This window comes from Mustelus asterias, chromosome 1 (genome assembly GCF_964213995.1).
Source record: "Mustelus asterias chromosome 1, sMusAst1.hap1.1, whole genome shotgun sequence".
Classification (NCBI taxonomy): domain Eukaryota; kingdom Metazoa; phylum Chordata; class Chondrichthyes; order Carcharhiniformes; family Triakidae; genus Mustelus; species Mustelus asterias.
In genome coordinates, this window is record NC_135801.1 from 175,461,378 (window position 1) to 175,485,113 (window position 23,736).

Genomic DNA, 23,736 nt, shown 5'->3' on the forward strand with positions numbered 1-23,736 from the left:
TGAAGAGCAGAGCGTGGTCTGAGGCAGATCGAGGTGGGGGACTTCATATGGAGAAGCTGAAACAATGGGGTCACGTGCAATTACATTGGGCGAGATTTTCCGACCTCGTGCCCCAAGACTGGAAATTCCCTCCCGAGGTCAACGGACCTTTAACTGGTCCACCGAATTTTCTGTTCCTTCCGTTACAATTCCCGTGGTGTCGGGACAAGAGAATCTCACCCATAATTATACATCAACATTCCTCTAATGGTTAATATTACATTAAATGCCCAGTTTATTATTTCCCTTTTCCAATTTTATACAAGAAGTTTCTCACTGGAAGGAGATGAGGTGGTAAAATGAAATGGGACTGATGTATGAGGAGAGATTGACTAGATTAGGATTGTTTTCACTGGAGTTCAGACGAATGAGGGGGGGATCTCATAGAGACTTATAAAATTCTAACAGGACTAGACAGGGTAGGTGCGGGGAGGATGTTCCTGATGGTGGGCGAGTCCAGAACCAGGGGTCACAGTCTGAGGATTCAGGGTAGACCATTTAGTACAGAGATGAGGAGACATTTCTTCACCCGAAGAGCCTGTGGAATTCATTATCACAGGTAGTAGCTGATGCCAAAACATTGAATGTATTCAAGAGGCAGCTGGATATAGCACTTGGGGCGAATGGGATCAAAGGTTATTGGGAAAAAGCAGGATTGAGTTGGATGATCAGCCATGATCGTCCAACTCATGACTAGAAGGACGTGGAGGCTTTAGAGAGAGTGCAGAGGAGGTTTACCAGGATGTTGCCTGGTATGGAAGGGCTTAGTTATGAGGAGAGATTGGGTAAACTGGGGTTGTTCTCACTGGAAAGACAGAGGATGAGGGGTGACCTAATAGAGGTGTATAAAATTATGACAGGCATAGATAGGGTGAAAGGTGGGAAGCTTTTTCCCAGGTCGGTGGTGACGTTCACGAGAGGTCATAGGTTCAAGGTGAGGGGGGGAGGTTTAACACGGATATCAGAAGGACGTATTTTACACAGAGGGTGGGGGGGGGGGCCTGGAATGCGCTGCCGGGCAAGGTGGTGGAGGCGGACACACTGGGAACGTTTAAGACTTATCTAGATAGCCACATGAACGGAGTGGGAATGGAGGGATACAAAAGAATGGTCTAGTTTGGACCAGGGAGCGGCGTGGGCTTGGAGGGCCGAAGGGCCTGTTCCTGTGCTGTATTGTTCTTTGTTTGTTATGATTGTGATGAATCGTGGAGCAGGCTCGAAGGGCCAAATGGCCTCCTCCTGCTCCTACCTTCTATGTTTCTATGTTTCTATGTTTCTATGTTAAAAGGACTTCCTGGTTTCGGGGCCATAACGCTGCCCCTTGCTCCTAAACCTCACCCAGGGTAAAACACTAGAACAGCACATACACGGCAACAAATGCAGCCCCAGCAAAATCAGAGTTGGTGCTGGAGTTTTGTAGTTAGTGCACCATTAGCAGGGGAGAGGTCTCACTACCCGTGCATGATCCACAATTTGATATATGTCGACAATCTGTGCTGAGCCACCATTAAATAACAACAATAATACAATCTGCCTTACCAGGAGAGAAATAGATCTGTGAAGGTTTCTGCTGTGGTGAACAGTGCAAATATGATCCAGTACATCATCCATTTTACCTGGTTTGTCAAGACAAATATAAAACAAGGTTTGATCAAACTACATCCTGCCAAAGATGTGAATGCATAATAGAAATTGCCGCTCCAGACTGATCTTATTTATAACACATGTTTCCCATGTCTTTTCTGAATTCGTTCATGGGAAGTGGGTGTTGTTAGCATATTTATTGTCCATTCCTAACAGTCCTTGAATCGGTGGTGGCGAGCTGCCTTATAATCTGCTGCAGTCCATGTGGTAAAGTTGCTTCCACAGTGCTGCTAGGGAGGGAGTTCCTGGACTTTGACCCAGCCACAGTGACGGAATGGTGATATATTTCCAAGTCAGGATGGTGAGTGACTTGAAGGGGAACTTGCAGGCGGTGATGTTCCCATGTATCTGCTGCCCTTGTCCTTCTAGGCGGGACAGATGGTTGGTTTGGGGGAGATTTAAATATGGTTCTGCAGAATTTTACTTCACGTTAAACAGTTTGATACATTCTTTCAGATTTATCATGATGTGGAGATGCCGGCGTTGGACTGGGGTAAACACAGTAAGAGTTTTAACAACACCAGGTTAAAGTCCAACAGGTTTATTTGGTGGCAAATGCCATTAGCTTTCGGAGCGCTGCTCCTTCATCATTTGGAGTGGATATCTGCTCTCAAACAGGGCATACAGAGACACAAAATCAAGTTACAGAATACTGATTAGAATGCTAATCTCTACAGCCAACCAGGTCTTAAAGATACAGACAATGTGAGTGGAGGGAGCATTAAGCACAGGTTAAAGAGATGTGTATTGTCTCCAGACAGAGCAGCTAGTGAGATTCTGCAAGTCCAGGAGGCAAGCTGTGGGGGTTACTGATAGTGTGACATAAAGTCAACCAATGTTCCCAATGGTGGGGGAGTCCAGAACTAGGGGTCATAGTTCGAGGATAAGGGATAAACCTTTTAGAACTGAGGTGAGGAGAAATTTCTTCACCCAGAAGGTGGTGAATGTGTGGAATTCAAGTAGCTGAGGCCAAAACGTTGTCTGATTTCAAGAAGAAATTAGATATAGCTCTTGAGGCTAAAGGGATCAAGGGATATGAGGGATCAGGATGTTGAACTCGATGATCAGCCATGATCAAGATGAATGGTGGGGCAGGCTCAAAGGGCCGAATGGCCTCTTCCTGCTTCTAGTTTCTATGTAACACTTTGGGCGGAGTTCTCCCATCTGGGATGAAGGATCGTGGTGGGAGCCTGGATGGGTAATGTTCCCCGCTGCACAGGCCAAAGGGAAACTTTGTCATAGCTTCCTGTCCCAACTTCATTAGTTACACATCCAAGGGTTTAGCGCCATAGTCCATGGTGGGGCGCGCTTGATTGTGCATGCATTTTTAAAATGCACCCAGCATCACTGACCCACCATTCAAGAAAGAAGATGGATCTTCTGGAAAAGAAGATGGATTTCCAGAAATCCCAAACCCTCACCCTGCCTTCTCACCTAATGGCAGCATTAAATATTGAACAACCATATTGTAGATAACGCTCACTCAGGTTGACTTGATGTCAGTAAGTGAATGAAGTATGATTATGTCAGTTAAAGCATTCTTAACTTGACAGTTCTAATCTACTTCTTTCATCTCCCAAAGGACCGTCAAGCATCCAGCAGGAGGTAATACATGCAGATCATGATGGCTTGTCCACCCTGAGGGTACACCACCACATGACTCATGCAGACCTCAGTGGAACCGGCAAGGAAGACTGTTGGCTTTTCACTTGGGGGCTCACAGGTCACAAGTGAGCAAGAGCGAGGGCAGATGGCGGAGACAGGGTCAGCAGTGGAGAGTCAGCATTGGAGAGAATAGGACGCTCCAGGCTCTGCTGAGCTGCCCAGATGCTGAAGCCATGAAGATGCTGTTGCCAATGAAGGAGGATACGTCTCGAGTAGCAGCAGAGAATTTGTAATGAACTAGCGGGTGTTCCTGTGGCACTGTGCAGAGAGGTTGGAGGAACCACTCTCAGGCATGGATAGCAGGTCTTTGCCAAGGTGTCTACTTCCATAGAAAGAATAGCTACCTGTATGGACTATAAAATGTGGCGGTCAAATACAAGCACACAGCCATCACCAATAGCCTGCACACTATAAATACCAGCTTAACTATGATGACTGATAACCTAACCGTGACCATTCATTACGCCATTGGTTTGCAGTTAAGTATCCTCCAGCTCATTGCTGGCAGGTAAGTGTGGCGGGGCCGTGAGAGGGATGATGGTAAAAAGGTGGTGGCAGGTCTTTGCAGGCTGTTGAAACAAATCCTGCTGCCAAGTGGACTTTGTGGCCACACCTTACCCAGTGGTTGTCAAAGTCAATGCCCCTCTTGTGTATTCACCAGTTTGCTGTGTATTTTTTATAGTGGTGCCTCTGGCTAGCAGGTGGCAGTGGTGGGGGAAGAGCACCGAGCAGAGGGGAATTGAATGGCCCCTGTGCGACACAATGTCTTTGATAAGTTGAGGGCAGAGCCAGATGCAGTGAGGCGGGGAAAGCAGCCAGGGCAAAGCCAGGGCTTGTGAGTGGTAGTGTGACAGGAGCCTCGGGCAGCTCGAAGCCCCTGAGGGCGGCTGAAGAGCCAGGGAGGGGATTGGGACTTGGTTAGACTGACCGGTAGCAGCTCTGCATCTGAGAAGCCTCCTGGAGGCAGAGAGGAGTAGGACCTTATTGTCACTGGGTCAAAATTCCCAAACAGCACTGTAGGTGTACCTACACAGGAACTGCAGTGTTTCAACAAGGCAGCTCACCACCACCTTCTCAAGGACAATTACAGATGGACAATAAATTCTGGCCTAGCCAGTGACACCCACATCCCATGGAACACGTGAAAAAAATACCGGCCATTATTGCAAGAATTTTCATGATTACTTACATATTCTTTGACATTCTTTGTTTTTACAGCCTTGTAGGATGAATATGCTGGATAAAGTGTGCCAAAAATCAGCCTGGAAAAGAAAACCTCAATTGGAATAATGTACATCACACATCACAAAAGTAACTTCACATTAAAGGCAGTTGATAAAGATTCAGCCACTTGGCAACAATTTGGAGCCATTATAAAAAGGAAAATCTTGCTTTTTATAAAGTCAGATGAGTGCTTGACAAATATAGCAACGCATTACAATGTTTAAGATGTCATATATATTGCTGGGACATCATAGAATCCCTATAGCAGAGGAGGAGGCCATTCGACCCATCGAATCTGTACCGACCACAATCCCATCCAGGCCCTATTCCCACAACCCCACACATTTACCCTGCTAATCCCCCTGACACTAAGGGTCAGTTTAGCATGGCCAATCAACCTAATCTGCACATCTTTGAAGTGTGGGAGGAAACCAGAGCACCCGGAGGAAACCCATGCAAACACGGGGAGAAAGTGCAAACTCCACACAGGCAGTGATCCCACGCCGGAATTTAACCTGGGTCCCTGGCGCTGTGAGGCAGTACTGCTAACCAGTAATCACTCCACTAATGGTGGAGTAATTTCTGCTTACCTGCTATGGAGCGCATAGTCTTCACACAATGGTACATTCAATTTACCCTGATAACAGCAATGTCAACCTGCACTTCTATAGTGACATTAATTAACATGGTAAAACATTCCAAGAGTATTATTGAGCATAACTGACACCAAGCAACACGGAAAAACTAAATGGACAACTGTTAACGAGGTTGTCGAAAGAAGCAGGATTCAAGGAAAAAGAAAATCTGGAATTAAGAATCTACTGATGATCAAGAAACCATTCCCGATTGCTGGAAAAACCCACCTGGTTCGCTAACACGCTTTAGGGAAGGGAACTTGCCGTTCTTGGTCTGACCTACATGTGACTCCAGAGCCACAGCTATGTGATTGACTCTCATCTGTCATCAGGCAACTAAGAATGGATAGTAAATGCTGGCCAGCCAGCGACACCCATGTCCCACGAATGAATAAAAAAAGGAGTATTTCAAAGGAGAAAAGAGAGGCAGAGAGGTTCATGGAGGGAATTCCAGAGCTTAGATGCCAGGCAGCTGAAAGCTTGGCCACCATTAGTGGAGTGATTAAAACTGGCATCGCACAAGAGATCCGACCAAAGAACACACCCGTCAACTCAAAAGACTGATCAAGATCTTCGATCCAGACCTTCAGAGCACCCTCCGTGCTCTCATCCCGTGTACTCCCCGTGTTGGAGATCTCTACTTCCTCCCGAAGATACATAAGGCAAACACACCTGGCCGTCCCATCGTATCAGGCAATGGGACCCTGTGCGAGAACCTCTCCGGCTACGTTGAGGGCATCCTGAAACCCATTGTACAAAGAACCCCCAGATTTTGTCGCGACACTACGGACTTCCTACAGAAACTCAGCACACATGGAGCAGTTGAACCAGGAGCACTCCTCATCACAATGGATGTCTCGGCACTCTACACCAGCATCCCCCATGACAATGGCATTGCTGCAACTGCCTCAGTACTCAACGCCGACAACTGCCAGTTTCCAGAAGCAATTTTACAACTCATCCGCTTCATCCTGGAACACAATGTCTTCAACTTCAACGACCAGTTCTTCATCCAGACACACGGAACAGCCATGGGGACCAAATTCGCACCTCAATATGCCAACATCTTCATGCACAGGTTCGAACAAGACCTCTTCACTGCACAGGACCTTCAACCGATGCTATACACTAGATACATCAATGACATTTTCTTCCTTTGGACTCATGGTGAACAATCACTGAAACAACTATATGATGACATCAACAAGTTCCATCCCACCATCAGACTCACCATGGACTACTCTCCGGAATCGGTTGCATTCTTGGACACACGCATCTCCATCAAGGACGGTCACCTCAGCACTTCACTGTACCGCAAGCCCACGGATAACCTCACGATGCTCCACTTCTCCAGCTTCCACCCTAAACACGTTAAAGAAACCATCCCCTACAGACAACCCCTCCGTATACACAGGATCTGCTCAGATGAGGAGGATCGCAACAGACACCTCCAGACGTTGAAAGATGCCCTCATAAGAACAGGATATGGCGCTCGACTCATCGAGCGACAGTTCCGACGCGCCACAGCGAAAAACCGCACCGACCTCCTCAGAAGACAAACACGGGACACAGCGGACAGAGTACCCTTTGTCGTCCAGTACTTCCCCGGAGCGGAGAAGCTACAACATCTTCTCCGGAGCCTTCAACATGTAATTGATGAAGACGAACATCTCGTCAAGGCCATCCCCACACCCCCACTTCTTGCCTTCAAACAACCACACAACCTCAAACAGACCATTGTCCGCAGCAAACTACCCAGCCTTCAGGAGAACAGTGACCACGACACCACACAACCCTGCCACAGCAACCTCTGCAAGACGTGCCGGATCATCGACACGGATGCCATCATCTCACATGAGAGCACCATCCACCAGGTACACGGTACATACTCTTGCAACTCGGCCAACATTGTCTACCTGATACGCTGCAGGAAAGGATGTCCCGAGGCATGGTACATTGGGGAGACCATGCAGACGCTATGACAACGGATGAATGAACACCGCTCGACAATCACCAGGCAAGACTGCTCTCTTCCTGTTGGGGAGCACTTCAGCGGTCACGGGCATTCGGCCTCTGATCTTCGGGTAAGTGTTCTCCAAGGCAGCCTTCACGACACACGACAACGCAGGGTCGCTGAGCAGAGACTGATAGCCAAGTTCTGCACACATGAGGACGGCTTCAACCAGGATCTTGGGTTCATGTCACACTATGTGTAACCCCCACGTCTTGCCTGGGCTTGCAAAATCTCACTAACTGTTCTGTCTGGAGACAATACACATCTCTTTAACCTGTGCTTAATGCTCTCTCCACTCACATTGCCTATAACTTTGAGACTTGATTACCTGTAAAGACTCGCATTCCAACCATTATTTTGTAAATTGAGTTTGTGTCTTTATATGCCCTGTTTGTGAACAGAACTCCCACTTACCTGACGAAGGAGCAGCGCTCCGAAAGCTGATGGCTTGTGCTACCAAATAAACCTGTTGGACTTTAACCTGGTGTTGTGAGACTTCTTACTGTGTTTACCCCAGTCCAACGCCGGCATTTCCACATCATCGCACAAGAGGCCAGAATTGGAAGAGCGTAAAGATTTGGGAGGGTTGTAGGGCTGGAAGTGGTTACAAAGATTGAGAGGGGTGAGAACGTGAAGAGATTTGGAAACAACGATGAGATAACTGGAGAATTTTGGCCCAACAGGTGACACGGTGGCACAGCGGTTAGCACTGCTGCCTCACAGCACCAAGGACCTGGGTTTAATTCCAGCCTTGGGTGACAGTCTGTGTGGAGTTTGCACATTCTCTCCGTATCTGTGTAGGTTTCCTCCGGGTGCTCCCACAGTCCATGGATTGGCCGCGATAAATTGCTGGTGGGTTTTTAGGCATTGGGGGGCGGGGTGGGGTGGTGGGAATGAAATAGAACAAATGGAATTGCCCCGATTTCCCATTCACCCGACCTATCGGCAATTTAATGCTGGCGTGGGCGAGGCTGCAGATGGGCTGCATGCCCTTGCCTCAAATAAGGCACTTACTTGGCCAATTATTGACCACTTAAGGACCAATTCCTGCCCACTCTTGATTTTTAGACTGGCAGGAGGGTTTCCCAGGAGTGAGGAATCAGGCTTTGGTGTGGGTGGCTCCATCACGAGCCCCTTTCTAATTTCAGATGCCTCCCCCCATCCTAGATCCCCTCCCCTATCCAAGTTCCAATGGCTGATGGACCTCCCTCCGACACTTAATCTGCAGGGCGGCACAGTAGGACAGTGGTTAGCACTGCTGCTTCACAGTTCCAGGGACCTGGGTTCGATTCCCAGCTTGGGTCACTGGCTGCGTGGAGTTTGCAAATTTTCCTCGCGTCTGCATAGGTTTCCTCCGGGTGCTCCGGTTTCCTCCCACAGTCCAAAGATGTGCGGGTTAGGTTGATTGGCCATGCTAAAATTGCCCCTTAGTGTCCTGAGATGTCTAGGTTAGAGGGATTAGCAGGTAAATGTATAGGGATATGGGGGGGATTGTGGTCAGTGCAGACCCGATGGGCCCAATGGCCTCTTTCAGCACGGTAGGGTTTCTATGATTTCTATGATATGTCAGGGCTGAATTGGAACTTTCATCCCCAAAGTTACAAACACAAAAAGTGGTCAGAGCAGGTCTCCATCTGAGCAACGTAAAGGCAATTGCATCAACCTTTTGAGACTGCTTTCTCCCTCATTACCAGCATTGTTCTCAAGCGTTGTAAATCAAGCACGTGAGCTAAAGTCCACATTAAAATAAATAAAGGATCTGGGAAGTGTATTTCAGTGTGCCTCGAACGTGCTTTACGATATCTCAAGGTTACACAGAACACTGACCACTCTGTTCTTTCCTTTCTCCCTTTCCTCTTTGTGTCTCTATATTATTTTTTTGCCTGTGTAAGCAAACTGAAAATCCAGTTTAAGGTCAATGTTCTGTGTAACACAGACACTCATTGTAAAGAACAAGTGTTCAGTAAATGCCCTAAGGCAGGCACTTCAGCTGCAAAGTCTTACACAGTGATGCATATGGCAAAGGAAATAATACATATGGCTGGAGACAGAAACAATTGCCTGCCCTTCAGATGATCCCTCCCATCTGAACCCAAGTAGACCGGGCAGTTCATAATGCGACTGTTACTCTGACTGACACATTATATTCTCTACTAGACTCATTAAGTCCCTCGTTCCCAACTTTCCAGAGTCACATCAAAGGGTTTCCAAAGCACATTAAAATATGTCAATGCAGCTATTAGCTCTGTAAATATTTGTCTGCATCATGATTTAGATGCTGATGTGTTTGACCATGAGTGGGTGAATCCCAGATAGTCTCCCATTACTTTTCAGAATTGTCTGATTACACCCCGGTCAAAGAGAAAATGTTCCTCATCTTGTACGTGACGCATACCCTGTATGTTGTTATAATCATAACGTACTTTTGGGTGGAATTTATTTATGCAACAAACATCGTTGGATCTGAATCCAACTATGTTTGAGCTGATTTTGCTTTGCTTTCTTGTTTTCTGAAGGGCTATTGCTCCTTGGAGATAAGGGGGACAGGTCAGTAGAGGATTCACAGCAGCCCCCCACCTCCCCCCCCACCCCCCCAACCCAAGGGCTCCCCCCACCGTGTGCGCACACACACACACACGCATACGTACACACACACACACACACACACACAAACACAGGGGTTGTGACATTCCTTGGGGCCATTATCTGATTGAACATTTCCTCTTTCCTTGTGTCAGGGACCAGATCAGAAACGCTGAGGTCTATTATAAAATTAGCCTAGACCCCAACTTTATTTGATTTTGGCGTTGATACAAGCATAAGGTGCTTTGCTCCAGGTGTGATTCTACTGACCCACTCGGTAGTTTTTATTAAAACAAACTTTATTTAAGATCACAGTTAGAATATAACAAAAAAATCCACATAACTTTTACCAATTAAAGTACTTAAACACGACAAAATAGAAATATTAAGAGATATCTACCTCTATAATTCCAATTTAATATCCCCATAGACATACATCCTTCTTCATAACCAATTAGCACCTAAAACAGATATGCTCACATGGATGCTAGATTCCAGACTTTTAACCCTTCTGGACAAATATAAAAAAATGCTTGCCTTCAGACTCCCATACAGCAGCTTCCAGAGAAATATCTACCTCCCAGCAGCAGAACTTCTGAAAAGGAGACATATTTTCTGGAAGATTCCAGGGTGCGAGGAAGAAGAGGAGAGCAGTAGTGATAGGGGACTCGATGGTCAGAGGTACGGACCGGAGGTTCTGTGGTCGGGACAGAGACTCCCGCATGGTTTGTTGCCTCCCAGGTGCCAAAGTCAGCGATGTCTCTGATCGAGTGCACAGCGTTCTAAAGAGGGAAGGTGATCAGCCAGATGTCGTGGTACATGTCGGTACCAATGACGTGGGAAGGAAGAGTGAGGAGGTCCTAAAGAGTGAGTACAAAGAGCTTGGAAGGAAGTTAAAAAGCAGGACCCCGAGGGTAGTAATCTCAGGATTGCTACCTGAGCCACATGCCAGTGAGGGCAGGAGTAGGATGCTTGGGCGGATAAACACGTGGCTGAGGAACTGGTGCAGGGGGCAGGGTTTCCAATTCTTGGATCATTGGGACCTCTTCTGGGGCAGGTGGGACCTGTACAAGAGAGACGGGTTACACCTAAACTACAAGGGGACCAATATACTTGCAGGGAGATTTGCTAGTGTTATTGGGGAGCGTTTAAACTAGATTTGCAGGGGGGTGGGAACCAGAGTGCCAGAGCAGATAGTGGAGCAGGGGTAAAAAGACAGGTTAGTTCAAGCAACATCACAAATGGAAGGGTAGAGTGTGGTGGAAATAATATTTTGAGGTGTGTCTATTTCAATGCCAGGAGTATTGTAGGGAAGGCAGATGAGCTGAAGGCGTGGATAGACACGTGGAAATATGACATTATAGCCATTAGTGAAACTTGGCTACAGGAGGGGCAGGACTGGCAGCTCAATGTTCCAGGGTTCCAATGTTTCAGGCGGGATAGAGGCAGAGGGATAAAAGGTGGGGGGGGGGGGGTGGCATTGTTGGTCAGGGAAAATGTTACAGCGGTACTCAGGCAGGATAGATTAGGGAGCTTGTCTACAGAGGCCCTATGGGTGGAGCTGAGAAACAGGAAAGGTATGACCACATTAATGGGCTTGTATTATAGACCACCCAATAGTCAGCGAGAACTGGAGGAGCAAATCAGCGGAGAGATAGCTGACAACTGCAAGAAACACAAAGCTGTGATAGTAGGGGATTTTAATTTTCCACATATAGATTGGGACTCGCATACTGTTAAAGGTTTAGACGGGGTAGAGTTTGTAAAATGTGTTCAGGAGAATTTTCTATATCAGTATATAGAGGTGCCAACTAGAGAGGATGCGATATTGGATCTCCTATTGGGAAATGAGTTAGGGCAGGTGATGGATGTGAGTGTGAGGGAACACTTTGGATCCAGTGATCATAATACCATTAGTTTCAACCTGATCATGGATAAGGATAGATCTGGTCCTCGGGTTGAAGTTCTGAACTGGAAAAAGGCCAAATTTGATGAAATGAGAAGGGATCTGGGAAGTGTAGATTGGCACAGGCTGTTCTCTGGTAAGGATGTAAATGGAAAGTGGGAGGCCTTCAAAGGAGAAATTTTGAGAGTGCAGAGTTTGTATGTTCCTGTCAGGATTAAAGGCAAAGTAAATAGGAATAAGGAACCTTGGTTCTCGAGGGAGATTGTAACACTGATTAAGAGGAAGAGAGAGTTGTATGAAATGTACAGGCAGCAAGGAACAGATCAGATGCTCGAGGAGTATAAAAAGTGCAAGAAGCTACTTAAGAGGGAAATCAGGAGGGCTAAAAGAAGACATGAGGTTGCTTTAGCAGACAGAGTGAAGGAAAATCCAAAGAGCTTCTATAGGTATGTTAGGAGCAAAAGGATAGTGAGGGATAAAATTGGTCCTCTTGAAGACCAGAGTGGTACACTGTGTATGGAACCAAAAGATTTGGGGGAGATACTAAATGGTTTTTTTGCATCTGTATTTACTGAGGAAACGGGCATGGAGTCTATGGAAATAGGGCAAACTGGTAGGGAGGCCATGGAACCTTTACAGATTAAAGGGGAGGAGGTGCTCGGTGTCTTGAGGCAAATCAGAGTGGATAAATCCCCAGGACCGGACAGGGTATTCCCACGGACCTTGAGGGAAGCTAGTGTTGAACTTGCAGGGGCCCTGGCAGACATATTTAAAATGTCAGTATTCACGGGGGAGGTGCCGGATGATTGGAGGGTGGCTCATGTTGTTCCGTTGTTTAAAAAAGGTTCCAAAAGAAATCCGGGAAATTATCGGCCAGTAAGTTTGACGTCGGTGGTGGGCAAGTTATTGGAAGATGTGATAAGGGATAGGATCTACAAATATTTGGATAGACAGGGACTTATTAGGGAGAGTCAACATGGCTTTGTGCGTGGTAGGTCATGTTTGACCAATCTATTAGAGTTTTTCGAGGAGGTTACCAGGAAAGTGGATGAAGGGAAGGCGGTGGATGTTGTCTGTCTGGATTTCAGCAAGGCCTTTGACAAGGTCCCTCATGGGAGGTTAGTTAGGAAGGTTCAGTCGCTGGGTATACATGGGGAGGTAGTAAATTGGATAAGACACTGGCTCAATGGAAGAAGCCAGAGAGTGGTTGTGGAGGATTGCTTCTCTGAGTGGAGGCCTGTGACTAGTGGTGTGCCGCAGGGATCGGTGTTGGGTCCATTGTTGTTTGTCATCTATATCAATGATCTGGATGATAATGTGGTCAATTGGATCAGCAAGTTTGCTGATGATACAAAGATTGGAGGTGTAGTGGACAGTGAGGAAGGTTTTCAAAGCTTGCAGAGGGATTTGGACCAACTAGAAAAATGGGCTGAAAAATGGCAAATGGAATTTAACGCAGACAAGTGTGAGATATTGCACTTTGGAAGGACAAACCAAAGAAGAACGTACAGGGTAAATGGTAGGACTCTGAAGAGTGCAGTTGAACAGAGGGATCTGGGAATACAGGTACAGAGTTCCCTAAAAGTGACGTCACAGGTGGATAGGGTCGTAAAGAGTGCCTTTGGTACATTGGCCTTTATAAATCGGAGTATCGAGTATAAAAGTTGGAGTGTTATGGTAAGGTTGTATAAGGCATTGGTGAGGCCGAATTTGGAGTATTGTGTACAGTTTTGGTCACCTAGTTACAGGAAGGATGTAAATAAGATTGAAAGAGTGCAGAGAAGGTTCACAAGGATGTTGCCGGGACTTGAGAAGCTGAGTTACAGAGAGAGATTGAATAGGTTGGGACTTTATTCCCTGGAGCGTAGAAAATTGAGGGGAGATTTGATAGAGGTGTATAGATTTTGATGGGTATAGATAGAGTGAATGCGAGCAGGCTTTTTCCGCTGAGGCTAGGGGAGAAAAAAACCAGAGGGCATGGGTTAAGGGTGAAAGGAGAAAAGTTTAAAGGGAATATTAGGGGGGGGCTTCTTCACGCAGAGAGTGGTGGGAGTGTGGAATGAGCTGCCGGATAAAGTGGTAAATGCGGGGTCACTTTTAACATTTAAGAAAAACTTGGACGGGTTCATGGATGAGAGGGGTGTGGAGGGATATGGTCCAAGTGCAGGTCAGTGGGACTAGGCATAAAATGGTTCGGCACAGACAAGAAGGGCCAAAAGGCCTGTTTCTGAGCTGTAATTTTCTATGGTTCTATGGTTCAACTGCCCTCAGGCAACTAGGGATGGGCAATAAATGCTGGCCAACCAGCGACATCCATGGCCCATGAATGAACAAAAAAAAACAAAGTATGACCAAAGATGAGAGTATGAGTATGGATAGACTGGGACTATTTTCTCTGGAGCATAGGAGACCTAGGGGTGATCTTATAGAGGTCTGTAAAATAATGAGGGGCACAGATCAGTTAGATTGTCAATATCTTTTTCCAAACGTACGGGAGTCTAAAACTAGAGGGCATAGGTTTAAGGTGAGAGGGGAGAGATACAAAAGGGTCCAGAGGGGCAATTTTTTCACACAGCGGGTGGTGAGTGTCTGGAACAAGCTGCTAGAGGTAGTAGTTGAGGCAGATACAATTTTGTCTTTTAAGAAGCATTTAGACAGTTACATGAGTAAGATGGGTATAGAGGGATATGGGCCAAACGTGGGCAATTGGGACTAGCTTGGGCGCATGGACAAGTTGGGCCGAAGGGCCTGTTTCCATGATGTAAACCTCTATGACTCTATGACTTGATGAGAGAAAACTCACAAGAAATATAAAAGCAGAGAACAAGCCTATCAAAAGGAAAAGAGTGGGTAAATTAAGCCTTGGTTCCTTTGAGAATGAGACTGGGGAATTAATAATAGGAAGACAGGAAATGGCAGAGACTTTGAACAAATATTTTGTATCAACCTTCACAGTACAAGAAACAAAAAACATCCCAAGAACAGTATAAAATCGAGAGGCTAAAGCAAGGGAGGGACTTCAAACAATCATGATAACTGGGGAAAGTATTGGGAAAACTCACTGGACTAAAGGCTGACCAGTCCCCTGGACCTGATAGGCTGCAATCCCAGGGTCTTAAAAGAAGTGGCAGCGGAGATAAAAGGCTTATTGGTTGTAATGTTTCAAAAGTCCCTAGATTCTGGAACGGTCTCAGTGGATTGGAAAACTGCAAGTGCAACACCTCAATTCGAGAAGGAGGGAGACAGAAAGCAGGAAACTATCAGCCAGTTATTCTCATACCTATCGCTGGTAAAATGCTCGAATCCATTATTAAAGAGAAAGTAGCAGGATGCTTAGAAAATTAAAATCAGGCAGAGTCAGCAGGGTTTTGTGAAAGGGAAAGCAGGGTGCATAAAAGGGAACCAGTAGATGTAGTGTATTTGGATTTCCAAAAGGCATTTGATAAGGAACAACATAAAAGCTTATTGCACAAGAGCTCATGGTGTTCGACATGGTATATTAGGAAGAAGATCCATGATTTTCACCGAGCAACAGTGAAGGAATGGCAATATAGTTCCAAGTCAGGCTAGTATGTGGCTTGCAGAGGAACTTGCAGGTACTGGTGTTTGCATGAATCTGCTTCCCTTGTCCTGGGTGGTAGAGGTAGTGTGTTTGGAAGGTGCTATCAAAGGAGGAAGGTGCTGACACTGGAAGGTTGAGCAGATTGGGCCTCCTATACTCATTGACATTGAGAAGGAGAGGTAATGGAAACATAGAAACATTGAAAAACTCCAGCATAATACAGGCCCTTCAGCCCACAAAGTTGTGCCGAACATGTTCCTACCTTAGCGATTACTAGGCTTACCTATAACCCTCTATCTTACTAAGTTCCATGTACTTATCTAAAAGTTTCTTAAAAGACCCTATCGAATCCGCCTCCACCACCGTTGCTGGCAGCCCATTCCACGCACCCACCACCCTCTGAGTGAAAAACTTACCCCTGACATCTCCTCTGTACCTACTCCCCAGCACCTTAAACCTGTGTCCTCTTGTGGCAGCCATTTCAGCCCTGGGAAAAAGCCTCTGACTATCCACTCGATCAATACCCCTCAACATCTTATACACCTCTATCAGGTCACCCCTCATCCTTCGTCTCTCCAAGGGGAAAAGGCCGAGCTCACTCAACCTATCCTCATAAGGCATGCTCCCCAACCCAGGCAACATCCTTGTAAATCTCCTCTGCACCCTTTCTATGGCTTCCACATCCTTCCTGTAATGTGGCGACCAGAACTGAGCACAGTACTCCAAGTGTGGTCTGACCAGGGTCTTATATAGCTGAAACATTATCTCACGACTCCTAAACTCAATTCCTCGATTGATGAAGGCCAGTACACCATACGCCTTCTTAACCACAGCCTCAACCTGCACAGCTGCTTTGAGCGTCCTATGAACTCGGACCCCAAGATCCTTCTGATCTTCCACTCTGCCAAGAGTCCTCCCATTAATATTATATTCCGCCATCCTATTTGACCTGCCAAAATGAACCACCTCACACTTATCTGGGTTGAACTCCATCTGCCACTTCTCCGCCCAGTCTTGCATCCTATCAATGTCTTGCTGCAACTTCTGACATCCCTCCACACTATCCACAACACCTCCAACCTTTGTGTCATCAGCAAACTTACCAACCCATCCCTCCACTTCCTTATCCAGGTCATTTATAAAAATAAAAAAAGAGTAAGGGTCCCAAACAGATCTCTGGGGTACTCCACTGGTGACCAACCTCCATTCAGAATATGACCCATCTATAACCACTCTATGCCTTCTGTGGGCAAGCCAGTTCTGGATCCACAAAGCAATGTCCCCTTGGATCCCATGCCCCCTCACTTTCTCAATAAGCCTTGCATGGGGCACCTTATCAAATGCCTTGCTGAAGTCCATATATACTACATCTACTGCTCTTCCTTCATCAATGTGTTTAGCCACATCATCAAAAAATTCAGTCAGGCTCGTAAGGCATGATCTGCCTTTGACAAAGCCATGCTGACTATTCTTAATCATATTATACCTCTCCAAATGCTCATAAATCCTGCCTCTCAGGATCTACTCCATCAATTTAACAACCACTGAGGTTAGACTCACTGGTCTATAATTTCCAGGGCTATCTCGACTCCCTTTCTTGAATAAAGGAACAACATCCACAATCCTCCAATCCTCCGGAACCTCTCTTGTCTCCATTGATGATGCAAAGATCATCACCAGAGGCCCAGCAATCTCCTCCCTCGCCTCCCACAGTCGCCTGGGGTACATCTCATCCGGTCCCGGCGACTTATCTAACTTGATGTTTTTCAAAAGCTCCAACACATCCTCTTTCGTAATATCTACATGCTCATGCTTTTCAGTCCGCTGCAAGTCTGCACTACAACCACCAAGATCCTTTTCCATAGTGAATACTGAAGTAAAGCATTCATTAAGTACCTCTGCTATTTCTTCTGGTTCCATACAAACTTTCCCACCATCACACTTGATAGGTCCTATTCTTTCATGTCTTATCCTCTTGCTCTTTACATACTTGTAGAATGCCTTGGGGTTTTCCTTAATCCTGCCTGCTAAGGCCTTCTCATGACCCCTTCTGACTCCCCTAATTTCCTTCTTAAGATCCTTCCTGTTAGCCGTATACTCTTCAAGATCTCTAACATTACCTAGCTCCCTGAACCTTTTGTAAGCTTTTCTTTTCTTCTTGACTAGATTCATTACAGCCTTTGTACACCACGGTTCCTGTAACCTACCATAACTTCCCTGTCTCATTGGAACGTTGTTATGCAGAACTCCAGACAAATATTCCCTGAAAATTTGCCACATTTCTTCCGTACATTTCCCTGAGAAAACCTCTTTCCAATTTAAGCCTCCAATTTCCTGCCTGATAGCCTCATAATTCCCCTTACTCCAATTAAACACTTTTCTAGCTTGTCTGATCCTATCTCTCTCCAATGCTATTGTAAAGGAGATAGAATTATGATCACTATCTCCAAAATGCTCTCCCACTGAGAGATCTGACACCTGACCAGGTTCATTTCCCAATACCAAATCAAGTACAGCCTCTCCTCTTGTAGGCTTATCTACATACTGTGTCAAGAAACCCTCCTGAACACACCTAACACACTCCTCCCCATCTACACCCCTTACTCTAGGGAGATTCCAATCAATATTTGGGAAATTAAAATCTCCCATCACGACAACTCTGTTATTATTACACCTTTCCAGGATCTGTTTCCCTATCTGCTTTTCAACATCCCTGTTACTATTGGGCGGCCTATAGAAAACACCCAATAAACTTATTGACCCCTTCCTGTTCCTAACCTCCACGCACAGAGACTCCGTAGACAATCCCTCCATGGTGTCCATCTTTTCTGCAGCCATGACACTATCTCTGATCAACAGTGCCACTCCCCCACCTCTTTTGCCTCCCTCCCTGTCCCTTCTGAAACATCTGAAACCCGGCACTTGAAGTAACCAGTCCTGTCCCTGAGTCATCCAAGATTCTGTAATGGCCACCACATCATATTTCCAAGTAGTGATCCATGCTCTGAGCTCATCCACTTTGTTCACAACACTCCTTGCGTTAAAATAGACACATCTCAAACCTTTGGTCTGAGTGCTCCCCTTCTCTATCACCTGCCTATCCTCCCTCTCACACTGCCGGCAAGTTTTCTCTATTTGTGAGCTAACCTCCTCTCTCCCAGTCACTTCAATTTGATTCTCACCCCCCAACCATACTAGTTTAAACTCTCCCCAGTAGCCTTAGCAAACCTCCCCGCCAGGATATTGGTCCCCCTGGGATTCAAGTGCAACCCGTCCTTATTGTACAGGTCACACCTGTCCCAAAAGAGGTCCCAATGATCCAGAAACTTGAATCCCTGCCCCCTGCTCCACTCCCTCAGTCATGCATTTATCCTCCACCTCATTCCATTCCTACTCTCACTGTCGCGTGGCACAGGCAGCAATCCCGAGATTACTACCTTTGCGTTCCTTCTTCTCAACTCCCTTCCCAACTCCCTATATGCTCCTTTCAGGACCTCTTCCCTTTTCCTGCCTATGTCATTGGTACCAATATGTACCACCACCTCTGGCTCTTCTCCCTCCCACTTCAGGATATCTTGGACGCGATCAGAAACATCCCGGATCCTGGCACCAGGGAGGCAAACTACCATCCGAGTTCCTTGACTGCATCCGCAGAATTGCCTGTCCGACCCCCTCACTATAGAGTCCCCTATCACTACTGCCTTCCTCCTCCTTTCCCTACCCTGCTGAGCTACAGGGCTGGACTCTGTGCCGGAGGCACGGCCTCTGTTGCTTCCCCCAGGTAGGCTGTCCCCCCCCCCAACAGCACTCAAACAGGAGTACTTATTGTTAACATACTGGATCTCATTACATACTGGTAATCTTATTGAAACATACTGGATTCTGAGGGGGCTTGACAAGGTAAATGCTGGGAGAATGTTTCCCATTCTAGAACCTAGAACTAGGATGCCCAGACTAAAAATAGGAATCCCCCATTCAAAACAGAGATAAGGAGAAATTTATTTTCTCAGAGAACTGATATTCTTTGGAATTCTCTTTTACAGAAAGCAATGGTGGCTGGGTCATTGAATATATTCAAGGTTGAGTAAGACTGATTTTCAACCAACAAAGGAATCAAGCATTGTGGGCAGGAAACTGGAGTTAAAGCCACAATCAGAGATCAACCATGAACTTATTGAATGGTGGAGTAGACTTGAAGCGTCAAATGACCTACTCCTGCTCTCAGTTCTTATTTAAGTTTATTTATTAGTGTCACAAGTAGGTTTACATTAACACTGCAATGAAGTTACTATGAAAATCTCCTAGTCGCCACACTCCGGCACCTGTTCGGGTACACTGAGGGAGAATTTAGCATGGCCAATGCACCTAACCAGTCTTTCGGACTGTGGGAGGAAACCAGAGCACCCAGAGGAAACCCACGCAGACACGAGGAGAACGTGCAGACTCTGCACAGACAGTAGCCCAAACCGGGAATCGAACCTAGGTCCCTGGCACTGTGAGGCAGCAGTGCTAACCACTGTGTCGCCCTTATTTATCCTTGCCAGAGAAATGAGTTAACCAGAACCTCAGAGGATATTGCAAACAAGGACTGTCCAATATCTTATGCAGTAACATTACAACCTCTTCTGATGTGGACTGTCATCTGTTAATGCAACCCAACAGCTCATTTGCCTTCTTCCTCAGGCTAAACACTCTCCTAATGATGTCTGGGATCAAATTCCATTCTTCATGCTTTGATGGTGACAGTGCCTTTACCTCACTGTATTGCCACTAAACAGAGGGAACTTCCCTGTGTTTTTTCAATGTCATGCCATTTACCTGCTTCTAATGCACTCCGAGCACACATTGATACATACAAATTAGCAGCAGCAGCAAGTCATTCAGCCTCTCGAGCTTCCTCCGCTATTTTATAAGATCCTGGCTGATCTAATTGTGGCCACTAATTTCCTGTCGACCCCCTATACCCTTTGAATCCCTTCATATAATCCCTACAGTGTTGAAGGAGGCCAGCCAGCCCATTAAGTCAATAATCTCAATAATCTATCTAGCTTGGCCTTAAACACTAAAAAAAAATAAAATGGCCCTGCCCCCTCTGCCCTCTGGGAAAGGAAGGTCCACTGACTGACGAACCTCTGAGGGGTGAGTGTGTGTGGGTGAGGAGGGGGGTGTGTGTGTGTGGGTGTGTGTGTGTGAGGGGGGTGAGTGTGTGTGTGTGAGGAGGGGGGTGTGTGTGTGTGGGTGTGTGTGTGTGAGGGGGGTGAGTGTGTGTGTGTGAGGAGGGGGGTGTGTGTGTGTGGGTGTGTGTGTGTGAGGGGGGTGAGTGTGTTTGTGGGAGGGGTTTTTGAGGGGCTGTGTGTGTGTGTGCGTGTGCATATGTGTGAGGGGTGTGTGTGTGTGTATGAGGGGGATGAGTGTGTGTGTGTGAGGGTGTGTGTGTGTGTGTGTGTGAGAGAAAGGGGTGAGTGTGTGTGTAAGGTTGTGTGTGTGAGGGGGGTGAGTGTGTGTGTAAGGGTGTGTGTGTGTGAGGGGGGTGTGTGTGTGTGAGGGGGTGTGTGTGTGTCTGTGAGGGGGGTGTGTGTGTGAGGGTGTGTGTGTGTGTGAGGGGGTAGAATGAGAGGTGTGCGCGTAAATGAGAGTGACGTGGGGCTGTGTGTGAGGAAGTGAGGTGATTGTGTGTATGCATGTGAGGGAGAGAGAGAGGAGAGTATGTCCGATATGAGAATCAAATTTCCAGCATCATTATTCCCATTAAAAATGACAATAGTTAAGACTTAAGTATTTTTTTAAATCAGAGAACTTTTTAATTATTACCAGATTACCCACTGCTAAAGTAGGGACTACATCCAGGGCTTAATGTTAATCATAGAATCATAGAAACCCTACAGTGCAGAAAGAGGCCATTTGGCCCATCGAGTCTGCACCGACCACAATCCCACCCAGGCCCTACCCCCATATTCCTACATATTTACCCACTAATTCCTCTAACCTATGCATCTCAGGATACTAAGGGGCAATTTTAGCATGGCCAATCAACCTAACCTGCACATCTTTGGACTGTGGGAGGAAACCGGAGCACCCGGAGGAAACCCACGCAGACACGAGGAGAATATGCAAACTCCACACAGACACTGACCCAAGCCAGGAATCGAACCCAGGTCCCTGGAGCTGTGAAGCAGCAGTGCTAACCACTGTGCTACCGTGCCGCCCAAGGGGCCAAGGGGTTAAGGGGCCATGGGAGGGATGCTTGGCCAGGGGTTAATGTGAGGGGGCTATGTACATGGCGAATATACTTGTGACTGTGTGTCTCTTCCTAAATCCTAATGTATGCATAGATAGAGTTAGAAAAAACGTGTTTGTATTTGATTTCTGTGTTCACACCTACTTACGGCAAAAAAGGGGCATTGACATTAGGAGAATGCTTGCGGTTCCCCGATGCTCTTGAGAGGTCACTAAGGGTTCCGCAACTTGAAGAGTTTGGGAAAACCTGCCTTTTACAGCTGCAGCAGAACTTCCATGCTTTTATATTCCATTCCCCTTGCAATAAGTGACAACATTCCAGTTGCCTTCCCAATCACTTGCTGTACCTGCATACTAACTTTTTCCGATTCATGTACCATGACATGCAGGTCCCTCTGTACCTTAGAGTTTGGCAATCTCTCGCCATTTTAATAATATGCTGCCTTTCTATTCTTCCTGCCAAAGTGGACAGGTTTACATTTTCCCACATTATATTCCATCTGGCAAATGTTTGCCCATTCAGTTAACCTATTTATATCCCTTTGCAGAGGCTTTATGTCCCCTTCACAACTGTCAACAGTGGTGTCAAGTGTTAAAGTCGCAGTGGCTGCAGGGTGCAGGATTTCCTTGGAAGGAGGGTAGATAAGTGGGTACAGTTTCTTAAAATAATACAGTGCCTTGCACTTCTTGTTAGCTAAGCGTTACAGAACTCTGCTTCCCTTTTTTTCAGCATTGTACTAGAATGAGCCATGAGCCTGATCATTCCTAGGAGACAAAGAAGGCTTTTCCTTTTCTTTAGACATTATCAAACCGTTATTTTTTAGATTTGTTTTAACTTTACCATTATTTAGCCCATTAAACAACTTAAGGGTATGGTCGTACAATGCACATGTGACTGTATGAATGATCCAGAGTCCTGGGTTCAGAATCCAGGTGAAATTAGAACTAGGGGGCATGGCCTCAAAATAAGGGGGAGCAGATTTAGGACTGAGTCGAGGAAGAACCTCTTCACCCAAAGGGTCGTGAATCTGTGGAATTCCCTGCCCAGTTGAGGCTACCTCATTGAATGTTTTTAAGTCAAAGATATTTCTGAACAGTAAAGGAATTAAGGGGTATGGTGAGCGGGCAGGTAAGTGGAACCGAGTCCACGAAAAGATCAGCCATGATCTTATTGAAAGGCGGAGCTGGCTCAAGGGGCCAAATGGCCTACTCCTGCTCCTAGTTCTTATGTTCTTAATCTGCCAGAGGAGCTGAGGAATTTAAATCCAATTCATTAAATAAATCTAGAATTTAAAAATATTAATAATGGTGACTCGGAAACTTCTGTAACTTCATTAAAGTGTTAATGTAAACCGACTTGTGACACTAATAAATGAACTTAAATTGAGATTGCAATAAAAGCATCTGGTTCACTGGTGTCCATGGGGGGAAAGTTACCGGGATACTTTGTTCCAGGAGGAGGTCACATCCCTTGGGATAAAGTCTTCTGATTTGGTCAGTGGTTAGTAACAGAGAGTGTGACTGCGAATGAAGCAGGTAAGGGGATCACAAGGGTAGAGGTGGAGGAACCTAAGCTTTTGGAATTCTCTGCTCAGGGCTGGAGGGGAAGGACCCAGTGGTTGAGGTCCACATAGGCATCAATGACATTTGGAGAACTAGAAAAGAAGTTCTGCTGAAGGAATATGAGCAGCTAGGGGCTAAATTAGAAAGTGGAAGCTCAAAGTAATAACTTTTGGATTTCTACCTAAACTACGAGCAAATTTCCATAGGGTAAATAAGATTAGAGAGTTAAATGTGTGGTTCAGAGATTAGTGTGGGAGAGATGGGTTTCGATTCATGGGGCACTTGTATTAGGGAAAGTGGGAGCTGGGATGGTCTTCATCTGAACTGTGCTGGACACAGGTGAGGTCCCAGAGGATTGGAGGATAGCCAATGTGGTCCCGTTATTTAAGAAGGGTAGGAAGGATAACCCGGGTAATTATAGGCCGGTGAGCTTGACGTCCGTGGTGGGGAAGTTGTTGGAGAAGATTCTTAGAGATAGGATGTATGCGCATTTAGAAAGGAATAAACTCATTAACGATAGTCAACATGGTTTTGTGAGAGGGAGGTCATGCCTCACTAACCTGGTGGTGTTTTTTGAAGAAGTGACCAAAATGGTTGACGAAGGAAGGGCCGTGGATGTTGTTTGGACCAGGGAGCGGCGCGGGCTAATTGTTCCTTGTTTCTC

At 46.3% G+C, this 23,736-nt stretch overlaps 1 protein-coding gene across 6 annotated transcripts in view; it reads right to left on the minus strand.

Moving 5' to 3' along the window:
• The window catches only part of reep1 (receptor accessory protein 1), a 102,258-nt gene that overhangs the window by 67,405 nt on the left and 11,117 nt on the right, over positions 1–23,736 (minus strand). For all 6 annotated transcript variants that reach the window (XM_078223824.1, XM_078223806.1, XM_078223786.1 and 3 more), the window contains exons 2-3: positions 4,538–4,610; positions 1,579–1,655 (exon numbers count right to left, since the gene is read on the minus strand). In XM_078223824.1, coding sequence (XP_078079950.1) covers positions 1,579–1,655; positions 4,538–4,610 — 150 coding nt within the window. The remainder of the gene's footprint in view (positions 1–1,578; positions 1,656–4,537; positions 4,611–23,736) is intronic.